Below are 20,368 nucleotides of genomic sequence, written 5' to 3'. Positions count from 1 at the left end.
GCAACGTCACGCGGAGAGAAGCGCTCCGAAATGAAAGGGCGGGAGGAGGCGTCGGTACCGGGAGAAGGTGTTTAATACGGGACGTCGGTAACAGGCGGAGAAGGGGCGGGGGTGTGTGTGTGTGTGTGTGTGTGACGCTGCTGCCGGGCACGGCCGGCACCGGGGCGGGGGGGACGGGGACATGGAACCACTGCGGTAACCGTGCGGAAAAGCCGCGGCCGGAGGGAGGGACGCGGGGCTGGGGCGGCCCCGAGGAGGCTCCCGCTCTCCCGCGAACACCCGGCGGGTCCGGCCGGGCACGACGTGGTTGTTTGTTCCGGGGGATGGGGGGGGCGGGGCTGGGGACGGGCCGGGGCGGGGGGCGGGGAGGGCCCCGGTCCCTCGGGTCGCTCATATACAGTTCAGTTCGTTCAGCGTCTGGTCCAGCGTCTGGTGCAGCCCCAGGTTCTCCTCTTTGGCTTGAGCGAGCTTTTCTGGTGAGAAGAAAAAAAAAAAAACAAAAAAACAAAACCAAGACTTAAACTTCATTATTTTCCAGCCTTTTCTCCTTTAAATAACCCCCCCGATCACTTACCCTCCTGCGCAAGACAAGGCTAGGATTGCATCCATTAAAAAAGTCCAGTTTTTTTGGTAATTGCTCTAATTTAATAAGGTTTTGGAACACGTCGTGCCAAATGTGACAGAGGTGCGCTTTGATTTCACGTGTAACCGCCAGGACACGTCCTTCAGAGCTCCCTCTGCCCCGAGAGCCTTTACCGGGGGCAGAGGCAGCGCCACGAGCACACGCTGAACCTGCTCAAAGCTTTCCACCTCCTCGGGAACACCAAAATCCAGGCGTCTGCCCCCAGCGTGGCCCTGCCCCGGCCGCAGCCGCTTGTCCCCGACGGGAGGAGCCGAGGAGCATTTTCGGTCAGGACCGGTGTATTTTAGCTGAGTTATAAGGAAATAAAGCCCGAAAGCTGAAAAGCAGAGGTATCTTGTTTTTTATTGAGCTCAGTTCTTACAGAGGAGCTTGAGGGATTGGCCGGTGGAAGCTGGATGGAAGCGACAGGTATTACAGGCAAGGAAAGCTTAAGAGACGCAGGGAGCGAGAGCGGCCCCCGACGCCGCTCACAGAGAGGTCATGTCATTGAGAGCATGGTCAAGCTCCTCACTGATGGCTTTGTACTTCAGCTTCTGAGCATAGAGCTCGTCTGTCCGTCCCCGGGGCAGAAATGCAGAAAAACAGTCCAGAGGCAGAGGCGCAGAGCGGGAGAGCCGGAGAGAGCCAGAGGGTGGCAGCCAGAGCAGTTGGGGCGGGGAAGAAGAGAAGAGAAGAGAAAAGATGCGCAATTGAATATCAGCACGAAAGCAACAAATCCCCACAGGGGCCGGGTCAGAAGCTGCATCTACGTTTCCTTTTTTGTTAATGTCACTGTATTATTTTTCAGTAACCGGATTAAGCAGGGTTATCGTCCTGTTAGGAACAGAAACACCCCTCGAGGCCGTGTATCTGTGAGTTGGCCAAAATCAGGTTATCGTTACCAATTTTTTGAAAGAGAACCTCTTTCAGGAGAATTCCCTCCGTCCAGGAGTTTCCACGTGGGACAGACGCGTCCAGTGGGCGCTGATCTGCCAACGCTCCCGACGGGCGCTTCTGTCCTGTCCCGATAACACCTGCGCCCGGAGTTTTGTTTTCCGATTTGAAATCGACCGCTTCTAAGTAAAACCCGTGTAATTTCATACCTTCCAGGTCATCAATAGACTTTTCCAGTTTGGCAACTGTTCTCTCCGCAAACTCAGCGCGAGTTTCAGCCTAAAAAAAAAAACGAAATAGAGTAATTGGATGCTGTTAAAAAAAAATAAATTATGCCAAAAGACAGCGTGGGGGTGGATAAACTCACTTCTTTAAGCTTGTCTGAGAGAATCTTGATTTCTTCTTCATATTTATCTTCTTTTTCCGAGTACTGTGAAAATAATAAACAGTCTTTAAGGGAAGCTGTAGCAACAAGAATAGATGTTTATGAAACTGTGACCTATTTATAACCACTTTTCCTTTTACTGCAGCTGCAAAGACCCTTTCCATCCGTTTCTCCTCTTCCCCAAGACATTTCAGAGTCTGCTTCATAAACCATCATTTTAAGACTGGGAATGTCCAGGTTCCTTCGTGTCTCATCTTGGACCTTGACGGGCTTCAGCAGAAACCAGCAGAACGGGCAAGAGAACAGGAATCCATCCACACCAGTTCAGACTGGCCAGAAACAACTCTTTAACAAAATCAAGGTTTTTAACAATTCTGACTGTTAAGAGGGCAAAACCCACAAAAAGAGCAAAATCGAGAGCAGTCAGCACCATACTGGTGTGGGAAACTGAGATTTAGGGTCTGGCTTGACGATTATCAGATAACTGACAAGGGTGTGGGCAGAACAGACTCAGCGTTCTCAGCAGCTGCTGTTGAACAGGCAGTCACTTTCACTTTCTTTGTAATTCTGGGTTATTTCTATGGACTTTCATTAGAAGTTTTGACTTTGCCCCTATCCCTTAAGTTTATGGAAAGAACCAACCTTTTCAGATTGAGCTTCCAAAGATTTCAGGTTGTTAGTGACGTTCTTTAACTCCTCTTCAAGGTCACTACATTTACTGCAGGAAAAAAAATAAATGTATAAATTACCACTGTCCCTGTTATGACTTAATTTAATCTTCAAGAAGTCTGAAAATACAAGCAATGAAGTAATAGTAAAGTCTGAAAGGAGTAAATCGGATACATAGGGTACAAAAAAGCTTTGCTACAAATACAGCTTTGACCTTTGTTGAGTTCTGAACCACTGCCGTGAATCTGCCATTACTCACACTTCGGACACCTCTGCGCGCTCCTCAGCTCTTTCCAGTTCACCCTCCAAAATAACCAGTTTACGGGCAACCTGTGAAGAGACAAGAGCTGTCTCAAGCTGGTCTGTAATTTCTCAGATGTTTCTCAAAGCACTGAGCTCGTGATTTCCTTCTGAATGACCAAATTAGATTAAAACATATGTGTAAGGACAGGACAGACTTTTCCCCCAAATAAGTTAGATTTTGCAGTGTTCTTAGTATTAAATACCTATATGCTGCTAAAATCACTATTAAAATTGCTCCTTTTTGGGAATGTTCCAGGTCGAACCATCATACAAAGACTGACTAAACTGCAGAGTAACAAAGCCGGTCCCAGTTCTCCCGTACGTTTAACCATTTCCTCATCCCTTTTACCTCTTCGTATTTGCGGTCGGCTTCTTCAGCGATGTGCTTCGCCTCCTTCAGTTGCATTTCCTGAATTTCCATTTTCTCTTCATCTTTCATTGCTCTGTTCTCGATAACTTTCATTCCTCTGCAGAAGCCAAAGAAGGGTGTTCAATGCCGAAGTGTTTTAGCACTTTTATCTCAAAGGTCCCAAAGTGGAATTCAGTATTTGTAACCAGAAAGTGGCTCATTATGACCGTATTATCACGTTCCTCAAGGCTAACAGAATTACTCAGTTAAGCTTATAAAAAAGGCATCTCTAGTTGGTGGTCTCTGGCCTGCAATGCACATTGGCACACGCAGACACTAAATTGTACAGGGATATTTAGGGATATTTTAGGATATTAGTCCTATCCAGGGATAGGACTACAAAGATGATGAGGGGCCTAGAACATCTCTCTGATGAGGAAAGACTGAGGGACTTGGGTCTGTTTAGTCTGGAGAAGAGAAGACTGAGGGGGGATCTGATCAACACCTGTAAATACTTAAAGGGGGGGGGTGTCAGGAGGATGGGGCCAGTCTTTTTTCAGTGGTGCCCAGGGACAGGACAAGAGGAAACGGGCAAAAACTTGAACATGGGAAGTTCCATCTCAACATGAGGAGGAACTTCTTTGCTGTGAGGGTGGCAGAGCCCTGGAAGAGGCTGCCCAGAGAGGTGGTGGAGTCTCCTTCTCTGGAGACATTCAAACCCTGCCTGGACACGTTCCTGCGGGACCTGCTCTGGGTGACCCTGCTTTGGCAGGGGGTTGGAGGAGATGATCTCCAGAGGTCCCTTCCAACCCCATAGCATTCTGTGATTCTGTGGTTTTATTCATATATATTCCATTTTTTACCAAAAAAAAAAGAGGAAATGAAGGAAACGTACCTCTCGCTCTCATCTGCTGCTTTCTCGGCCTCCTCCAGTTTCTGCAGGGCTGTGGCCAGCCGTTCCTGGGCACGATCCAGCTCCTCTTCCACGAGCTGGATACGTCTGTTCAGCGCTGCCACCTCGCCTTCGGCCTGTACGAAACAAGCACCCAGAGCCGGGTCATGCCCAGCCCGGTGCCGCTGACACACGCTCTCAGCTAATCCCTTCCCTTAAAACTGCCAAGGCTTCTCCTCTGTACATGCAGGGAAGCTCTATGAACCTCTCTCTCTGCTTTTTGTTTGCTTAAACTACGGCATCTCAGGAATTTCAGGGTATGGAGTATGCGCTTCTCCTTTCTTTTTTAATGGTACTTATCATTCCTGCCACACAACGGATCCAGCAGGGATTGCCAACGGAGAGGTATTTTCAGATCACTTCTCGGGGCTGGGCCCACCCGTAGGATTCCACAGTTAAAAACTGAACTCTTTCCGTAAGGGCTCGTTCCAAAAACTTCACAGTTGGTTTCTCTGTTGTTGGTTTCATCACAGATTGCAGCAATATCCTGTCAGAGCTCACTGCTGAAGTTAAAGCTATTTCATTATCCATTATGGGCTCTTTAGCCCTCAAATGCGATGGAATATTTCCGCGCTCAGCTGGGCAGTCAGTCGGCCTCAGCACGGGAAAGTCAGTCGTTTTTGTAACATAAATAGGGCAAAATTGGATACGTTCTTAAACTAAGTTCACTTTCCTTGTTCCTTGTTTCCTGTGGTACTTAAGGGATTAGGCAGAAAGCATTTCTTAATAATAAGGTCTGTTTATAGATTATTGAATAAACTGCACAGTAATTGGAAACACTATTAATGTTTAAAAAAGACTAGATAATAAATGAAGAGGTTGTTGGGAGAAATGCTCACATATGGACAATATGAACCAATTGGGTGTCCATAAATACACCATTTTTATTAAGATATGGCTCCTTTAATTGTTATTTGAAGGACAATAAAGCCCTACTTTAATAACTGTGCACTTAATAGTCCCCAAGTCTGTATGTTATGTATGATTGTCATACAAGTTATGTATGATTGCCATACATAAGATTAACTTTTTTTTTTTTTTAAAAAACCCACTTTTATGGGCTATATTGTTTTATGTTTTGTGTTAAACACGCTGAAAAAGTATTTGTTTTGCTGAAGCTTCGCAAATTTGGTTACTGACCGCTCCCCTAAGCTGGAGGAAGTGGTTTCCATTCATAGCTGAACCATCTTGGAAAGGATTTCAGTGACTGATCCAAATGGAAGTTGACCCAGGATTCCTCTAGTCATAAATTATCCTGCATTTCATTTGTTTTCTACCCAGTGCCGTGTGTTTAACTTTCTCGATTTACATCGAGGCATCAATCATGTAGAAAACTGGCATCTGTTATGTGGCAGTTTGCAACCCCTTCCACTAGACAGGCCACTTTTAAGTCATATTTTAATTAAGCAAGATTCCAAAGCTATGGAGACGGGGCCACTGGGAAGCTGGAGTTAGGCTGGCTCCACCTCTCCCAGAAGCAGCCCGCAGTCCTTATACGGTAAAACTAACTCGCTGACATGTGATAAAATAGCAGGAAGATGCCGGGAAGGCTGATCACACACAAATCTAAGTGAAACCAGCTGTCCAGCCCCGGGAGAGCCGCACACTAGTGGAGAGTTCTGATTTCTCTGTGAAAACCAGGAGGGAAAGTTATTTTCCAGCAGTTCGGACATTTCCCAGCTGCGCTGGAGCCAGCGGTGCGGCGCCGAGAGGCGGGAACTCCCCGCTCCTTGTCATGCAGCGCTTTTTCCTAATTAAACAGCCATTTCCTACTCAACTCGTAAACGCTTCCCGATGCCGATCGGTGCTCGCAACGCTTTTTTTTTTTTTTTTTTCCGAAGGGAAACGGCCCCAAAGCGCGATAAGCAACGGGAGCCTGGGACGAGCCGTCGCCGTGCCCGGCGCCCCCGGCGGCCGGTGCGGGCGAAGCGCTGCGGCAGCGCCAGCGGTTTCCGCAGGGGGGGTTGCGGAGCGGAGCAGCGAGGGGGACAGCGGAGGAGTGAAGGCAGCCGGCGGCCGAGCCGTCCTCCCGGAGCAGGGGAGAGCCGGGCGCGCCCCAGCGAGAGAGAGCCAGAGACAGGAAGGAAGGAGCAGGGCAACCCGGGAGAGAGCGACCGAGAGAGGCGAGCAGGCAGCCCGGGCGGTCTCACTTTCTCCCGCAGGTCCCGTTCCAGGTCCAGCTCCCGCTGGAGGACCTGGGCGCGATCCTCCGCCTCATCCGCCTGTTGCTGCAGGCACTGGATCTTCCTTTTCACCGCTTCCAGGGAGCTCGGCGCGGCCATGGGCGCGGCGCTGGCGGCGGGCAGGGCGCGGAGGTGCTGCACGTGGCGGCGCGCGGCCCCGCGCCTTTCAATGGGCCGATGACGTCACGCGGCTGGAGGTGGAGGTGGGGGGTGGTGACGTAGCACCGAGGAGTCGGCGCAAGCAGCGCCGGGACAGCGGCGACACGGGGCCGCCCCGCCCGGTCCCCCCGTCCCGCCGGGCGCGGAGGGGCGGGGGGGGGGGGGAGTGGGGAGAGGGGGTGTCCCCGCCGAGCCCGGCCCCGGCCGCCGCAGCGCTCGGTGATGGGAAAGCGGCCGCGGGACTCCCGGGCTCCCCGGGTCACCCCGGCCGTCCCCGGGACCCCGGAGGTGGGGGGTCAGGAAACCGTTGCCGCGTCCGGCCCGTCCGGTTTGTCACTGCCGGGTTTGGGCCCCCGCGGGCAAGAGAGAAGCCAAACCTACCGATTCTGACAGCAAAAGGAAGGGGGTGCGTGGCCGGGGGGCTGGGACTGGTTTTCAAGGCTGAAGCCAAACTGCAGCCTTCGGGCAGGGCAGATCCCTGCTCCTCTCCCAGCTTCCCTCAAACACCACCATTTTGTATACTGAGATTTCACCTTTCCTAAAGGATTTCCACCCACAAACAATCCCCCCCCCCCCCCCCGCCCCGTTTTGGAACCCGCTGCGTTCCCCTGTGGATACCCGTTTGTGCCCCGAGCGGTGCTGGCTCCTGGGCAGAGGGAACAAGGGACTCACGTCCCTGGAAGGTAAAGCTGCCCCTTCCTGCCCCCCGCGCCCAGCACTGCAACACAGACACCCCCGGGGGTTCTCAGCATCCCTGTGCCACACACACAACAGACAGTAGTCCCGGGCAAACACTAGCCCTGAGTACATACATCAGTTGCCTTCTTTTCGGCCTGCTCCAGTTTTTCCTGGGCATCTTTGAGAGCCTCCGAGTACTTGTCCAGCTCATCTTCGGTTCCTTTCAGCTTCTTCTGCAGAGCCACCAGCTCGTCCTCTACCTTTCGAGAGAGAGAGAAAAAAAACCAACACCATAACAAAGGGAGCGTTTTGGTGTGTTATCAGTTACAGCTTAATATGGCTCAAACCTCTCTTTACTGTTAGTTTTAACCCAATGTAACACACGCAGAGTCACAGAGGAGCGGCTCGGAGTTGTGCTGGGGCAGGTTGCCTGAGAACAACCCGGAGCAGTGACTGGGAAAGACCCTCAAAACCCTGTCACCCTCAGGACAGCGCTGCCTGCCACCGCACACACAGACCTGCTTTAACACCTGCCTTGGTACGAGCCCTTTGTCACCTCATTTCTATTCTGGCCTCCACAACACCCCGCAGCAGTTAATTCTACAGCAGAATTATAAATGTTTTAAAATGACGTCCTTGTGTGTTTTTTTCTAACACTATTACTTGATGATTTATTAGCAAACTATTCAATTCCTGTACAGCTAGGAAAAAAACACAAGTTGTTGTTCCCCAATCATCATGTTGAAGACACTTCAAACCAAACGTGACTCTGGAAGCTGGACTGACCAGGTCTGTCCCACGGCAGCCCCTGCTGTAAGCGGGAGGTGGGACGCGATGGCTGGAGCTCCCTTCCGACCCCAATTATCCTCCGACTAATTGTGGGCCAACGAGGTACGCTCCATCCTACCAGGAGGTCCAGGCTCTCTCCTCCATACCATATAAATCCATACGGTACGCTACAACGGTCCTATTTATAACCTGCCAGGAGACTGTTTGATGACAAACCGTCTCATGCTCCCTGAAGAATTTACATTATCAGGAGGCTGCTGATAAGGGCGTGCCTGTGAAGCCAACCCATCTGCTCCATCCCTTCATTTGCAACACAAAACACCTCGGTCTGTAGAGAAACTGATTTAACCGTTTTAGCTCCACCCTCGCATTAATTTAGTCTATCAAAATAGTTCACTCAAAATAGTTCGCGTTTTAGTGCATTGACTTCCTTCATCGGAATACAGCTTTAATCACATTTTTGGTAGCGTGCTATTCTGGAATGTTGTTATACTTTTACTCGGAGTAACCAGCGTGAGAGAATGGAATGTGGTTGCTTGGATGCTTTAGCAGAGGGACAGTGATGAGGAAGGAGGAGGTGACGCTTCCTTTGTGTATGACATGAAAATCACTACTTCAGTACTGGGCCCACATTAAAAAATAAACCAAACGGCTGAAAAATTTGCGACAATTCAAAAAAGAGAAGTAAGATCAAAGATTTATTTTTTCTCTTTTAGTTTTTTATTGTGAATTCCCCTCACATAGTTACTTGAAAATCCCCACAAGTGCGTCATTTATCACTCTGTGGGAAATCACTTTTGGTAACTCGATGTAAAGGAAGGGTAGGCATTCAATCACCATTAACCGCTCGGGATAACGATCTGCTGCGGCTGCTACTGGGCCCAGAAGGATTAGCTGGGGAAACAGCGGCCCAGCCGAACAGCATCTGTACAACACCTCTGAATTTAGGAAAGAAACGGGGACTACGTACACGGGGCGACAAGTGCAACTTGTGGGAGCTCAAGGGCAATGACATAGAAGGGACAAGTAGCTTTCCCTACGCTGGGGGTGGAGGGGGAAGACAGCGGCAGCTGACCCTGAAAATTTAGTAATATCATCTGGGATCTCCAACAGAACTTGAGCACAAGACACATTTGGCCAAATGAATGCTAATAAATATTATAGCAGTCTGGAAGATGGAGTAGAAGCAGCCACATTTAGAGGATGTAAAAGGAAAAGATGTGGGAATTTTACAAGAAGTGCTGTAAGAAACTTGAGTGTAGCCAACTTACATTTCAAGATCCTTCTGAAAAAACTATAAGCTCAAATACGAGGTAGATACCCAGAATAAGGAACATTGAAATGCAAAAGAACGTGATAATGTTATCACTAAAACTCAGTTAAAAGAAGAGCTTTCAAATTAAGATATTTCTGATTATTCTTGACAAAAAAATGATACACCATTATCTACTGTTGAGTCCCAGCTGGTACCTCGACAGGGCACTGTGTATACCAAGGACTAGTCAAGTGAACTTTATTAATTCACTTCGAGGAGAGGCTCAATTATTGTTTAGACCCAGCTGACTCTTCAGGAGGTATTAACACCACTCCTACAGGTGTTCAGGGTGTACAACTTTGATTTGGAGCAATCAGGCCTTTTCCAGGGAATCACAAGCACAAGAAAATTAAGGCAATTACGTAAGATTCAAGAAAACTTAGACAAAGTACCCTTAATAATCTGTGAATAGTGATAATTTCGCAAAGACTCAGATGGCTGAAAAGAGAAGTTCATACCTAGCCCTGGCTGTATGAGTGTAACATCACAAAAAGGCAAAAGGCTTCAAAAGAAGATACACAGAAAATCAAACTTCAAATTATTTTGCTTTCTGAATCAGGAAGCTGCAAAATAGTATTCTGTTACACTCATTTCCACAGTGCATACACAATCAAGGATTTTATTTCTACTTACCTGTTTGCATTTGTCCTCAGCTGCCTTCTTATCCGTCTCAGCCTGCTCTGCTCTGTCAATGGCATTCTCCTTGTCTAACTTCAACATCTGCATCTTTTTCTTGATAGCTTCCATTTTTGCTCAAGGATGGTTTGTATCTGTGGCGCAACTGAAAGAATTCCGAAGAGTAAAGTTCTAGATTTTTAACAGCTTGGGCAGAGAAAGGAGTTGTACCCGGCCAAGCCACAGGGGAAAATGAGCTCAAGTGGTTGTAGAGAGCTTTAAACCCCGAGACCCCTGGACAAAACCCAGATCTATTGGCCTCTTCTCTGATCTTTCACACGCAGCCTTTCTAAGGAATGAGCTGGAACAGACTCACCAGAGGAATCTTCAGCACTCCATCATCTCCTTATTTGGGTCCTGTTTTCTTAAAGAGAAAACTGTTTCCATTTTTAAGCTTCTGACAGAAGCAAAAGTGTTGACATATGAACACATGCTTGAAAGAAAGCTTATTAGCACCCCTCCGTGTTTGCAGAGCAATTAAACAGCCCAATAGATCTATAGGGATGGCCTTGGCTTCTTATAGTAATTGCATAAGACTAATGAAGGAAAGGGAAGGATCTTTTTGGATTACTGCAAAATAAATCCATGCATAAAATAAAATAAAAACCCTACACTTAAGAGATAGCTAAATTTAAGTTATAAAAAGATGCAGGATGTGTTATGAGGCAGCAGGTTTTTTTTCCTGTGAAAATAAGCACTGGTGTTAAGGTACTAGCTATAATCTGCAACAGTATAATAGATAACAGAAGTCAGATTTAGATCTCAAGTTCAGGCTCAAAGGCATTCAGAGAGTCTGAATGCCCATCTTTAAAATTTCACTCACTAAATACTTTGGGAATTGAACAATGCACCTGAAGTTGCAGTCGGATGAGCACTGTAAATTATTTCTCCTGCTTTATGGAGCAATCAGGGGATTGTCAGGGATCTGTCAGGCAAGGCATGAGTAGGCTCTGGTAAGACGATCAGGAGCAGTTCCACTGAGAACACCAACAAGAGCATCCAACAGCCCCGGGATGAGCCCTATTTGCTTTTCCAGCCCTGTTAAACACATCCCCAAGCCCAACTCCCATCCCTTTATATGCTCTTGCTTAGCTGCACAACCCCTGTCACCTGCTTTGCCCTGACTGCAGCAAGGGCTTAATTACTCCACCACCCAGGGCAGACTGAAAGCACTTGACTTTGCGCCACAGGGACCAGCATGTCCTCATATTCCCCCATTTCTTTCCCAAATTCAGGTCCCGTTAACCACCTCATGATCCTTTCCACACTGATTCTGCCCTTGTCCTGCTCTCCACAGCCCTGAGCTCCCTCCCAGGCCGCACACAGCCCAAACTCTCTGCACAAACCCTGTCAGTCTTCTCTCAGAAGCGCTCACAACTTCCCCAGCCGTGAGGGGTACCCAAAGACTCAGCACAAGACCCAGGAACTCTCTCGTCCCCTGGAGTGAGCTGGCATGGCACTGAAAAGCCTTCAGAGAGACTTCTAAAGAAAAACTGCCCTTTATTTACCTCATGGTAGAATGGACACAGAGCTACCACCAGCACAATGCCTATAAGCAAAGCCAGAGCCCCACAAACTATCCCTAAAGGACCTCTGGGTCAGTCAGAGCACTCGCTAGGCTCCTCAGGCAGCCTTTTGTGAGGGATTTACTGCTGTTTCACTTCAAAATAAAACCAATGCTCACACTGCTACTAAAACCAAGCTCTCAACCCCCGGTGGCCCCACCCGCTGCCTGCTAAAGCGGGCTTCGGCCCCCCGTCCCAAGATGGCCGCCAGGAAACGACCCGAGGGGCTGCGAGCTGGAGGCGCCAAGATGGCGCCGCCAAGATGGCGGCGTAGCCGAGGACTACAGATCCCAGAGGGCTATGCGCGATCGACTCACCCTCTCCTCAGCGCCCTCAGCTCCGGCCGGCCCCGCTCAGCATCTCCTGTACCTCCATCCCTCTTTAGCGGCGAGTAAATAACCCCGCTCAATGCGTGTTGTTTTTTTTTTTTTTTTTTTTTTTCCCCCGTATATAAAATAACGCTCTGAATTTTTAACAGCTGTAAGTTGACTGTTTGCTGGGAAATCGGTGCTGGCTCTTCCTGCCTCAGAGTGTGACCATACTCCTCGGCATGCTTCACATAATTAAACATGTTTTTCTCTCCAGAAATCACCGTATTTGCCTCTCCTTCTCTGGCGGGCAGGTACGGCAAGGCGGCCTCGCAGGCATTTTTTTATCCATTTCTGGTGATTTGAGCAATGAAAGATAAAATCTGCAGGTCCTGAGCCTGGGAGCTGGTTTAAGGAGTCAGGGTCAGGCACTAAATTAACAGCGCTGCTGAACCTGCAGAAATGGCATTAAAAACTAATAAACCGTATTGATCACCATCACGGCTCATGCTTCCCCTTGCCCTCCTGCCCCGCGAGGTGGCCGCTGGGCCCTGGCCCTGGGGCAGGGGGTGCTGGAGGGGTTTGGGCTGACGGTGCAGCTGTGGTGATCTCCATTAGCTTTCTTTGGGGCAATGGACACCTTTAATAACTTTCTTCTGCTGGCTGTGACCTGGTGGTCCAGCTCACACCCTGCTCCTGTGAGTTCAAACCAGTCGGACATGTTTTATGGCTCCTTTGGGGCATCCAAAGATGCTGGGAGGGCTGGAGCCCCTCTGCTGGGAGGACAGGCTGAGAGAGTTGGGGGCGTTCAGCCTGGAGAAGAGAAGGCTCCGGGGAGACCTTAGAGCCCCTTCCAGTCCCTAAAGGGGTTCCAGGAAAGTTGGGAGGGACTCTGGATCAGGGAGGGGAGCCCTAGGAGGAGGGGGAAGGGTTTGACACTGAAAGAGGGGAGATTGAGATGAGATGTGGGGAAGAACTTCTTTGCTGTGAGGGTGGTGAGAGCCTGGCCCAGGTTGCCCAGAGAAGCTGTGGCTGCCCCATCCCTGGAGGGGTTCAAGGCCAGGTTGGAGGGGGCTTGGAGCAACCTGGTCTGGTGGGAGGTGTCCCTGCCCAGGGCAGGGAGTGGGACTGGGTGGTCTTTAAGGTCCCTTCCAACGCAAACCATTCCATGATTCTATGATCCCGCTCCAGAGCGGGCCCTGCACAGATGTACCTGTTTCACACACGCCATGGCGGGTGGACGTACCACAGGCCCTGTTTGTAGCTCTTTTTTCAGAAGGAGCAGGTTTTGGGGTGCAGCTTTGGAGACACATCAGGTGGGGGAGGAAACGGAGTGGGGCAGGACTGTGTTAGCCCCGTTTGACCTGGCACATGTGGGAACTCATGTGATGGAGGCAGATGCAAGACCATGCACGCCTCTCCCCGGCACTGCAGCTGCAGGTAGCCTTAGGCGTGCGTTTTGAGCTGTTTCTATGGCTGCTCTCACAGCCTCTTCATAATTTCTGATTATTGAGATGAGCAGAGGTGGATTTCCAGCCCTTCTCCTGCTGCAGGCTTGGGCAGGCTCAGAATCGGGGCTGGGGACGTGAACACTGAACAAGACTCTTTTTATTTCTACTGCAGGAAGATAATTTTTCTAATCAAATCCATAGCATGACTCAGAGTCCACATTTAGAAAGGAACATCAAGGAACTTGTCACCCTGTGTAGCCCTTCAACCAGGTACATTCCCTTCTTCCCATCTCTGCTTCACCGACTGGAAAGAAGTACCTGAAAAATTCACTCTGGTCTCTCAGTAATGATAACCCTGTCACTCCCACAGCCTCTGCCTTTCATTAGCTTGGGAAACAGTGAGCAACCAAGAGAGAAAGAAGAGCCCTCCGAAGCATTTCTTTTCTTTTTTTTTTGATTTTTCCAGGCACCGGGAGGGTGCTCTAAGGACTTCCTTTGTTTTTCCTTTTCTTTCAGAGGGATTGTTTGGGCCCAGCAAGGCTTGGCAAGGTTGGGTGTGTAAATACGAGTGGATACCAGAAGGAAATGAAGTTGGATTGTTGGCGAGTGCGCTCATTTCTTTGGCAGCACGCTGCACGGGGAGCGTGTCACAGCAGGCATTGTAACAGACTGGGGTGGGGGCGTTGGACCTGTGGCCTGGCAGATCTCAGAATTTTCTGTGGTCTCAATCACTGCTCCTTTTCTTATTGCCCAGAAGTTAGCTAGGACCCACATCATGTCCCATTTCACTATCTGGGAAAAACAGACATTTTATATCCCCGTTTTCTCCCCCAGTTCCTGCTCCGCTCTAAAATCCTGGTCATAAAAGATCACCTTCCTCTCTTTGACATTGACTGAGCTCCAGCTCCTCCTCATATGCAAAGCTGCGTGTGTCACAGCTAGAAACATTTGAGAGCAGAAGAAAGCAGCTGTTGACAATCCTTTACCAAATTTCCTTCAGTTTCCTACTATAAGTATCTCCTAATAGTCCACTCTCTCTTGTAAATATTCTGTTCTAGAAAATATATAATATGGTGTATCATTAGGAGTGTACTGTAGCAAAGGTGACACTAAAATGAACACCAAACTTATCTATTCCTGGCATTTCCTTTTAAATGACAAAAAAAATTCCATAAACCCTCACTGAATTTCCGTTCTTTGTGGTTTCTCTCCCTTCAGGGATGTCTCCCAGCATAAAGGGTACGGCAGGGCAGTAACAATCCGTAATTCCCCTTTTCTGATACTATCTCACTAAGTATCCATTACTCACCACAGATGCAGACAAGATACTGGGCTAGGTGTGACCAAAGTGGTAGATCTACTCTTCCCCGTGCCTAGATCCAAGGGGAATTTACCTCTTTTCATAAATAATCCTGGTTATCTGCATTTCCCAGCAGGGTTCTGAACACCTGGGATGCTGAATTTGACGCTGTTTTGAATAGGATGGGCAGAATTCACTCAGCACCTGAAACACGCACCTCCTTGGGAAGCCTGTCTCACTGCCAATATCCAGTACACCTGAAGAACGCCAATCCCATCCTAGTTGCATGTTAACAGTCCTGGCTAATACAGAATGGAGTGGAGAGGATGCCAGAAGAGGAGGAATCGGCAGGAGGAATCTATCCCAAGACTTTGCTCTTCTTTTCTCTTGGCTGGCTGTGTTGCCTTGGCTAGCGAGGCCCGTTCTATCGCAGAGAAGGATTTGCCTTTAGACCAAAGGACAATCATCTGCCTGGACCATCCCCTCTTCAGTGACTTTGCTGTTACAGCCCATTTCTGGGCCACAGTGAAAGCTTTAAGCTCTTCCTTGCCATTAGATGGCAATGTAGATCCACAAATCCTCTTTTCTTCCCTGAGCCCTGGAAAACCATCTTGCTGCTGGTGGAATGGCTGGTAGAGCCTCAAATCTTCTATTTCTGCCTACCTCACTTTTTAAGACTGAGACATCCTGAATTTCTTTTGCCTGCAAATGAATGGAGCTGCTGCCTGGGACGCCAGCTCCTCCAGAGTCCTCAGTGGCACGAGCGCTCGCTCTCTCTCCATCTAGGGCCCTCCTCTGTGCAGAGAGGTTTATTTTTTCGCTCTTCCAGCAATTAATTTGTTGCGTTTTGCTGTTTCCACAAGACATTTTGCTGCCTTGCTTGTTTCTCAGCTTACTGCCAAACCCGGTAGGCGAGTGAGTCATGGGCTGCCGCAGGCCAAACCCCAGAGGATACAGGCTTCTTCCTAGGGTCATGAATCTCCCATCTGGGAACTTATAAAGAACTGCAGTGAGAAATAACTGCCACCGCAAAATGTTTTCCTCTGTATCCATTTTTCAGCTTTTCCATTGTCTGCACTTGACTGGTTCATTTAACATGTGCGTTACTGGTTCCCCCCCCCCTCACATTTCCCTTTCCGCCAGAAAATGTCACCAACTCATATCCAACTTTTGCACAGAAAACTTGCAGGTTCATTTGAGTTCCAAAACCAGGCAAGTTTGTTCCTTCAAAGCTGAATATACATAGCTTTTTTTTTCCCTGGAACCTGTTTTAAGTTCAATCTCATGCCAAGCAGAGTCCATCAGCTCCCGTTAAGCCAATATTGATGCTGGCAGCAAGCCAGGGAAGTTGTAGGATCTTTTGGAGTCCATCCTGCAGCAGGATCTGTCTGGCTTGGTAACTTCAACTGCTTTAGTGGCAGAAATCTTCATTTGTACCAAAAAGAATGAAAGGGGGATAACCCCCTCCCCCCCCTCTTTCCTTTTAGAGACATCTTTTTTAAAAATAAATCTGTTCTGCTGCCAGAGCAGATGGAGAGCTCCTGACTGTCGTCTGGAACGGGGCAGGATGACAGGGACATTTTCCCCTGTGCCAGGCAAGGATGGGAGATTGTGGCTGGGAATTCAGTGGAACGGAGAAGCCATTTGGCCGGGGAGCACAGGACCCTGCAGCCTGACAGGCAGGTGACAGGACAGGGTCAGGACTGTCACTTTCCCTCATCACTCACACCTCCCGTATACATTAACATAAGCACCTGCCAGCTTTTCTGGATTTTCAATGGTCTAAACAATGAGAATTTTGCCCTAATCCCTGGGAGAAGTGCTCCTCCATCATAGAAAGGCTCTCTTTATTTCTGGTGTGCAGGAAGTTAATCGTATTCCTAAGCACTCTTGCAGATGCGAGCAGTATGCTGTAGATAAGTTATATCAGGAGAAAGCGTTATCGCTTGGGCTTACATATTTTGTGCTTATCCATTGGACTCTAAAAAGCTGTTGCATTTAATTACCCATTTTTCAAAGCATTTATTAATCATTTATTAGCTCTTTGTTCATTTGCTGTAGATGTAACTTGACGTATAAAGTGAGCCCAGGCACTTTATAACCAAGCCCATCTCAGGAGGAGGAAAGCACTGGGCGATAGGAAGGGTCTTACTCATCGTACTTATCTGTAAAGCACTCGGCACGTGGCGGTACAGCTCTAGCTGGGGCCTCTGGATACTTCAGGAATATAAATACTAGTGCCTTAAGCTGCCCATCGCCTGAGATATCTGGGGCACTGGATGAATTAGGTGGCAGGCTGCATATCAGACCAGAGATTTCTAACCTTAAGTTATCACTGTCAAGACTCACGATTTGTCCTGCTTGGCTGTTCACTCCCTGCAAGGGAAACTTTCCCAACCCTGTGCCCCACAGCACCCAGTGTGGGTCTCAGAACTCACAGCGCTGCAGCTTTCCCTCTGCAGCATCAGTTGACAGAGTAGGAGGACAATCACACGAGCAGAATCGTGTATTTAAGGAGTCCTAAGCCCCTCTTTGGTAGCCAGAGTTGCAGGTACAGCACAGTCAGCCTGACAAGGGCAGTCACCTCTCACGCTCCATCCCTCGCTGTCCATCTGCTCCCAAACACACACTCACCCCAGACAAACATCAGAGGAAAATCCTTAGTCTTCAGCATGATGGACTGTAAGTCCTGGGATCAGGAAACTTCAGGAAACAGTAAAGTATCTTCCTTGCCTGAAAGGCCAGCACTGTGAGAGCGGTTTCCTCAAAGACTTACAGGCTCTGCCAGGGGAATTAGGGTCAAATTTTCCACAGATGTTGCAATTTCCCTATGATTGTTACTAGGAAATAAAAGTTTCTTTATTTCCTTCTAGAGCAACATCCCACTTCTCTGTTGTCCTCTGCAAGGAGAACAGCACAGCAAGCAGCAAAACACAGCCATTGCCAAAAAAACCCCAAAACCTGCCTAAGAAATGGGTGTCTCTATTCTGGGATTATAAGAAGACATTCTAAGGCCCAGGATCACCTCATCCAGCTTGAGGCATCTTAATGAAGCACCTAATTTAGGCAGGTGTTTCTCTTTTGCTCTAGTCAATGGAGTAAGGAAGCTTGCAGAGCAGCAGAGGAGACAACATTTTATAAATGCTGTTGCTTTATTTCTTTCCCAACAAAAAAAAAATCATAGCCCACCTGGGTTTTAGATTGCTTTTCAAGCTTTCCTAATGAATGTTTCTCTGAATGTTTGCATGTCTTCTGTTTGCCCTCAATGTGGGGAAAAGCTTAAGTCAATAAGTTTTTATTTGATTTGTAAATAATGCCAGAGTGACACATTATCAGAGATTCTCAGAACTCGTGACTCCATGCTTTGTCCTCTAGATACGACATGCCGGAGACATCACCCAAGTGGGCTGCACGGTGCAGGGCAGGGGATAGAGATTAAAATAACTTTGAGGAAAGACCATGTAGAACTTTATCCTGTACCTCTGTTTAGCCCACAAACCGTCAGGAGCTGGTGAAATAATTGCTTTGGACAGATAATAAAACATCCTCCAGCAAAACTAAGGTACTTAATATACTGCCCAAGTCAATTTCCCTTATTTCGGCTGTCCTCTTGCTTTTAATAATGGTTTAATGAAAAATTCAAAATTAATTGGAACTGGCATTAGACATTCACGTGTTCCAGTGAGGGTTTCACTGCTTCAATATTTCATAAGCTGACTTCACTGCTATTCTTCTCCTTATCCTGGCTTTCATAGGCTGGAATATCATCTCTCTTCATAAAATCAAAGGTTGCAATATGTGTGGATGGGGGTACAGGAGAGAAGTTTGCAACCACATCATAGGCAAAAAATAAAAAATGATAGCTGTGTGTTTTCTCTCTGCCACCATCCCCCCTATCTATGTAATGATGCGCATCTGAGCCTCGACTGGAAAGAGATGTCCTAAAAATAAACAGGAGCCGTCTGAAAGGTGTCTGAGGGAGGTATTTGGCAGCTGTCAGGCTGTCACGTATGCTGGAAGGATGGAGCTGATGGACTCGCTGACACCAGACGGGCTCTGCTGCAATAAGAAATGCCTTATGCTTCCCTTGGCACTCGGTGGGCAAATTCTGTTGGCCGGAGCCATCAGACCTCAGTGTGTCTGGGGCCTGATCCAGTTCTGGCTGCCGTCAATGAGAGCCTGCCCTTGGATGGCAGTGGGACTTGGATCAGACCCTTGCTTTACCCCCGAGACTCTGGCTTTACACCAGGGACGGATTTTGGCTCCCTCGGTGAATGTCACCCCAATGAAGGAGGGTACAGCAGGCCCCAGGCTTGTAAGCGTTTGTAGGTCTCCAAAAATGAGACCTCTCACTGAGGTGCCTTGATATGGGGACCAGAGCCTAACCTTTGGTATTTTTTTGTTATAACAGCTTTGTACCGCTCCGTGCCTCAATTTCTCCTGCTCTCATTGGGGTGGTGTTGTCCTGTCTTCAACAAGGTTATTGACATACCTGTAGAGCCAGGCATTTTTAAATGCTCCCAGACCATGACTGTGCTGAAAGCTGCTCCTGTTTCCCATAAGGTGCTTAATGGACACGTGTCACACGGTGCAGCAGTCCTGAGGTGAGCAAACAGAAACACGAAGGCACGACGTGACTCATCTCAAGCCTTTGCAGCAACTCAGCGGCAGAGTGAGGACCCAAGAATCGGAGTCCCCACCAAAACGATCATACCTTTACGGTGAGTGAATCTAGAAAGAAAACCTTGCTGGTAGAAGTTTCAGTTCTTCTCAAGTGCAGAGAGAAATCTCCATGGCCTGTGGTGTCACTGAAGATATTTGCTGCTGTTCTTGGCAGAGACAACGTGCCGGGGAGGGAAGAAGAAGGGAGGTGTGAAGACAGGGTGGAAACCTCCTTGTTTGTCAGTGGGATAGGGGACATCTCTTGGGAGGTGACTGTCTCAATGGGAGCTGACTGTTACCGCATCTAAAAATCTGACAGTTTGGTTTGTTATCTAATAGGCCCTTTTTAATGAAGAGCAGACTCTGAAGTCAACTATCTCGCAGTACTTTGGTCTGAAAATACTGGTCTGCGTTGAGGAGAATGGACAAGGGAATTAGTTCCTGTAATATGGGCTACAGGAAATTACCTACAAGATAAGAGGGTGACTTGATCTTTTTGAGAAAAAGAAAAAAAAAAAAAAAGACTTCCTTATCTTGATGATGTTTGCTCTGAAGTATCATCTTGTGACTGCCAGAGTCTTTCTTGCAGGATCATTCAATTACAGCCAGCTCCCGTGGCTGGCATTGCTTCCTCCCTTTCGGAGGTGTCGTTGTACTTACCAAAGTATTGCTTGTTCCTCTTGGTATTCGAAGCCCGGGTTGTCGCCTGTCTGCGTGGTGTGCCTGCAGCCCCGTGATGCTGTCCCTGCTCACGTGCTACAGCAGGATACGACCAGCCCTTCAATTAGGCAGGGATCTAAAAGGAAGAGGAAATCAAGATGATGAACCAGCGAGGAGCACGTGTGAGTCAATATTAGATATGTGATGGTGTGACAAGCAATGACTGAGTCCTGCTCCTTTTGGGGGGTCCCTGCCTGTTTGCCTACAATCACTGTGCACATATCTCCTCGGGGGAAACTGCACTAACGAGGGGTGTTCACACCAGCCAGGCTCTGTGCCTCCTTTGAGATGCTCTGGCTCTCCCTCATGAGGAATTTTTCACTATGCAGAGTACTTTTCTTCATTAAAAAGGCCACGTTAAATAGTTGTGAGGTTCCTCAGCACCTACT

The 20,368-nt window shown here is 48.4% G+C and overlaps 1 protein-coding gene across 5 annotated transcripts; it reads right to left on the bottom strand.

Moving 5' to 3' along the window:
- Positions 1-54: 54 nt before the first annotated feature.
- On the bottom strand, positions 55-20,055 carry TPM4 (tropomyosin 4). Of its 5 annotated transcripts, XM_074163563.1 has the most exons (12): positions 19,920-20,055; positions 19,312-19,421; positions 19,090-19,196; positions 9,932-10,079; positions 7,329-7,454; positions 4,118-4,251; positions 3,223-3,340; positions 2,830-2,900; positions 2,544-2,619; positions 1,884-1,946; positions 1,726-1,795; positions 575-1,193 (listed from the first exon to the last, which is right to left on the bottom strand). In XM_074163563.1, exons 4-12 carry the CDS (start codon positions 10,043-10,045, stop codon positions 1,111-1,113), a joined length of 855 nt encoding a protein of 284 aa, XP_074019664.1. In that variant the 5' UTR covers positions 10,046-10,079; positions 19,090-19,196; positions 19,312-19,421; positions 19,920-20,055; the 3' UTR covers positions 575-1,110. The 5 variants fall into 5 exon arrangements, with proteins under 5 accessions (XP_074019668.1, XP_074019666.1, XP_074019664.1 ...); XM_074163567.1 differs by lacking the exons at positions 575-1,193; positions 19,090-19,196; positions 19,312-19,421; positions 19,920-20,055 and adding exons at positions 55-473; positions 6,325-6,548 and having other exon boundaries at positions 9,932-10,209; XM_074163564.1 differs by lacking the exons at positions 19,090-19,196; positions 19,312-19,421; positions 19,920-20,055 and adding an exon at positions 10,825-11,022.
- Between the last annotated feature and the right edge of the window lie 313 nt (positions 20,056-20,368).

Source organism: Numenius arquata, chromosome 25 (assembly GCF_964106895.1).
Source record: "Numenius arquata chromosome 25, bNumArq3.hap1.1, whole genome shotgun sequence".
Lineage (NCBI taxonomy): Eukaryota > Metazoa > Chordata > Aves > Charadriiformes > Scolopacidae > Numenius > Numenius arquata.
This window is presented reverse-complemented; position numbering and strand designations above follow the sequence as displayed.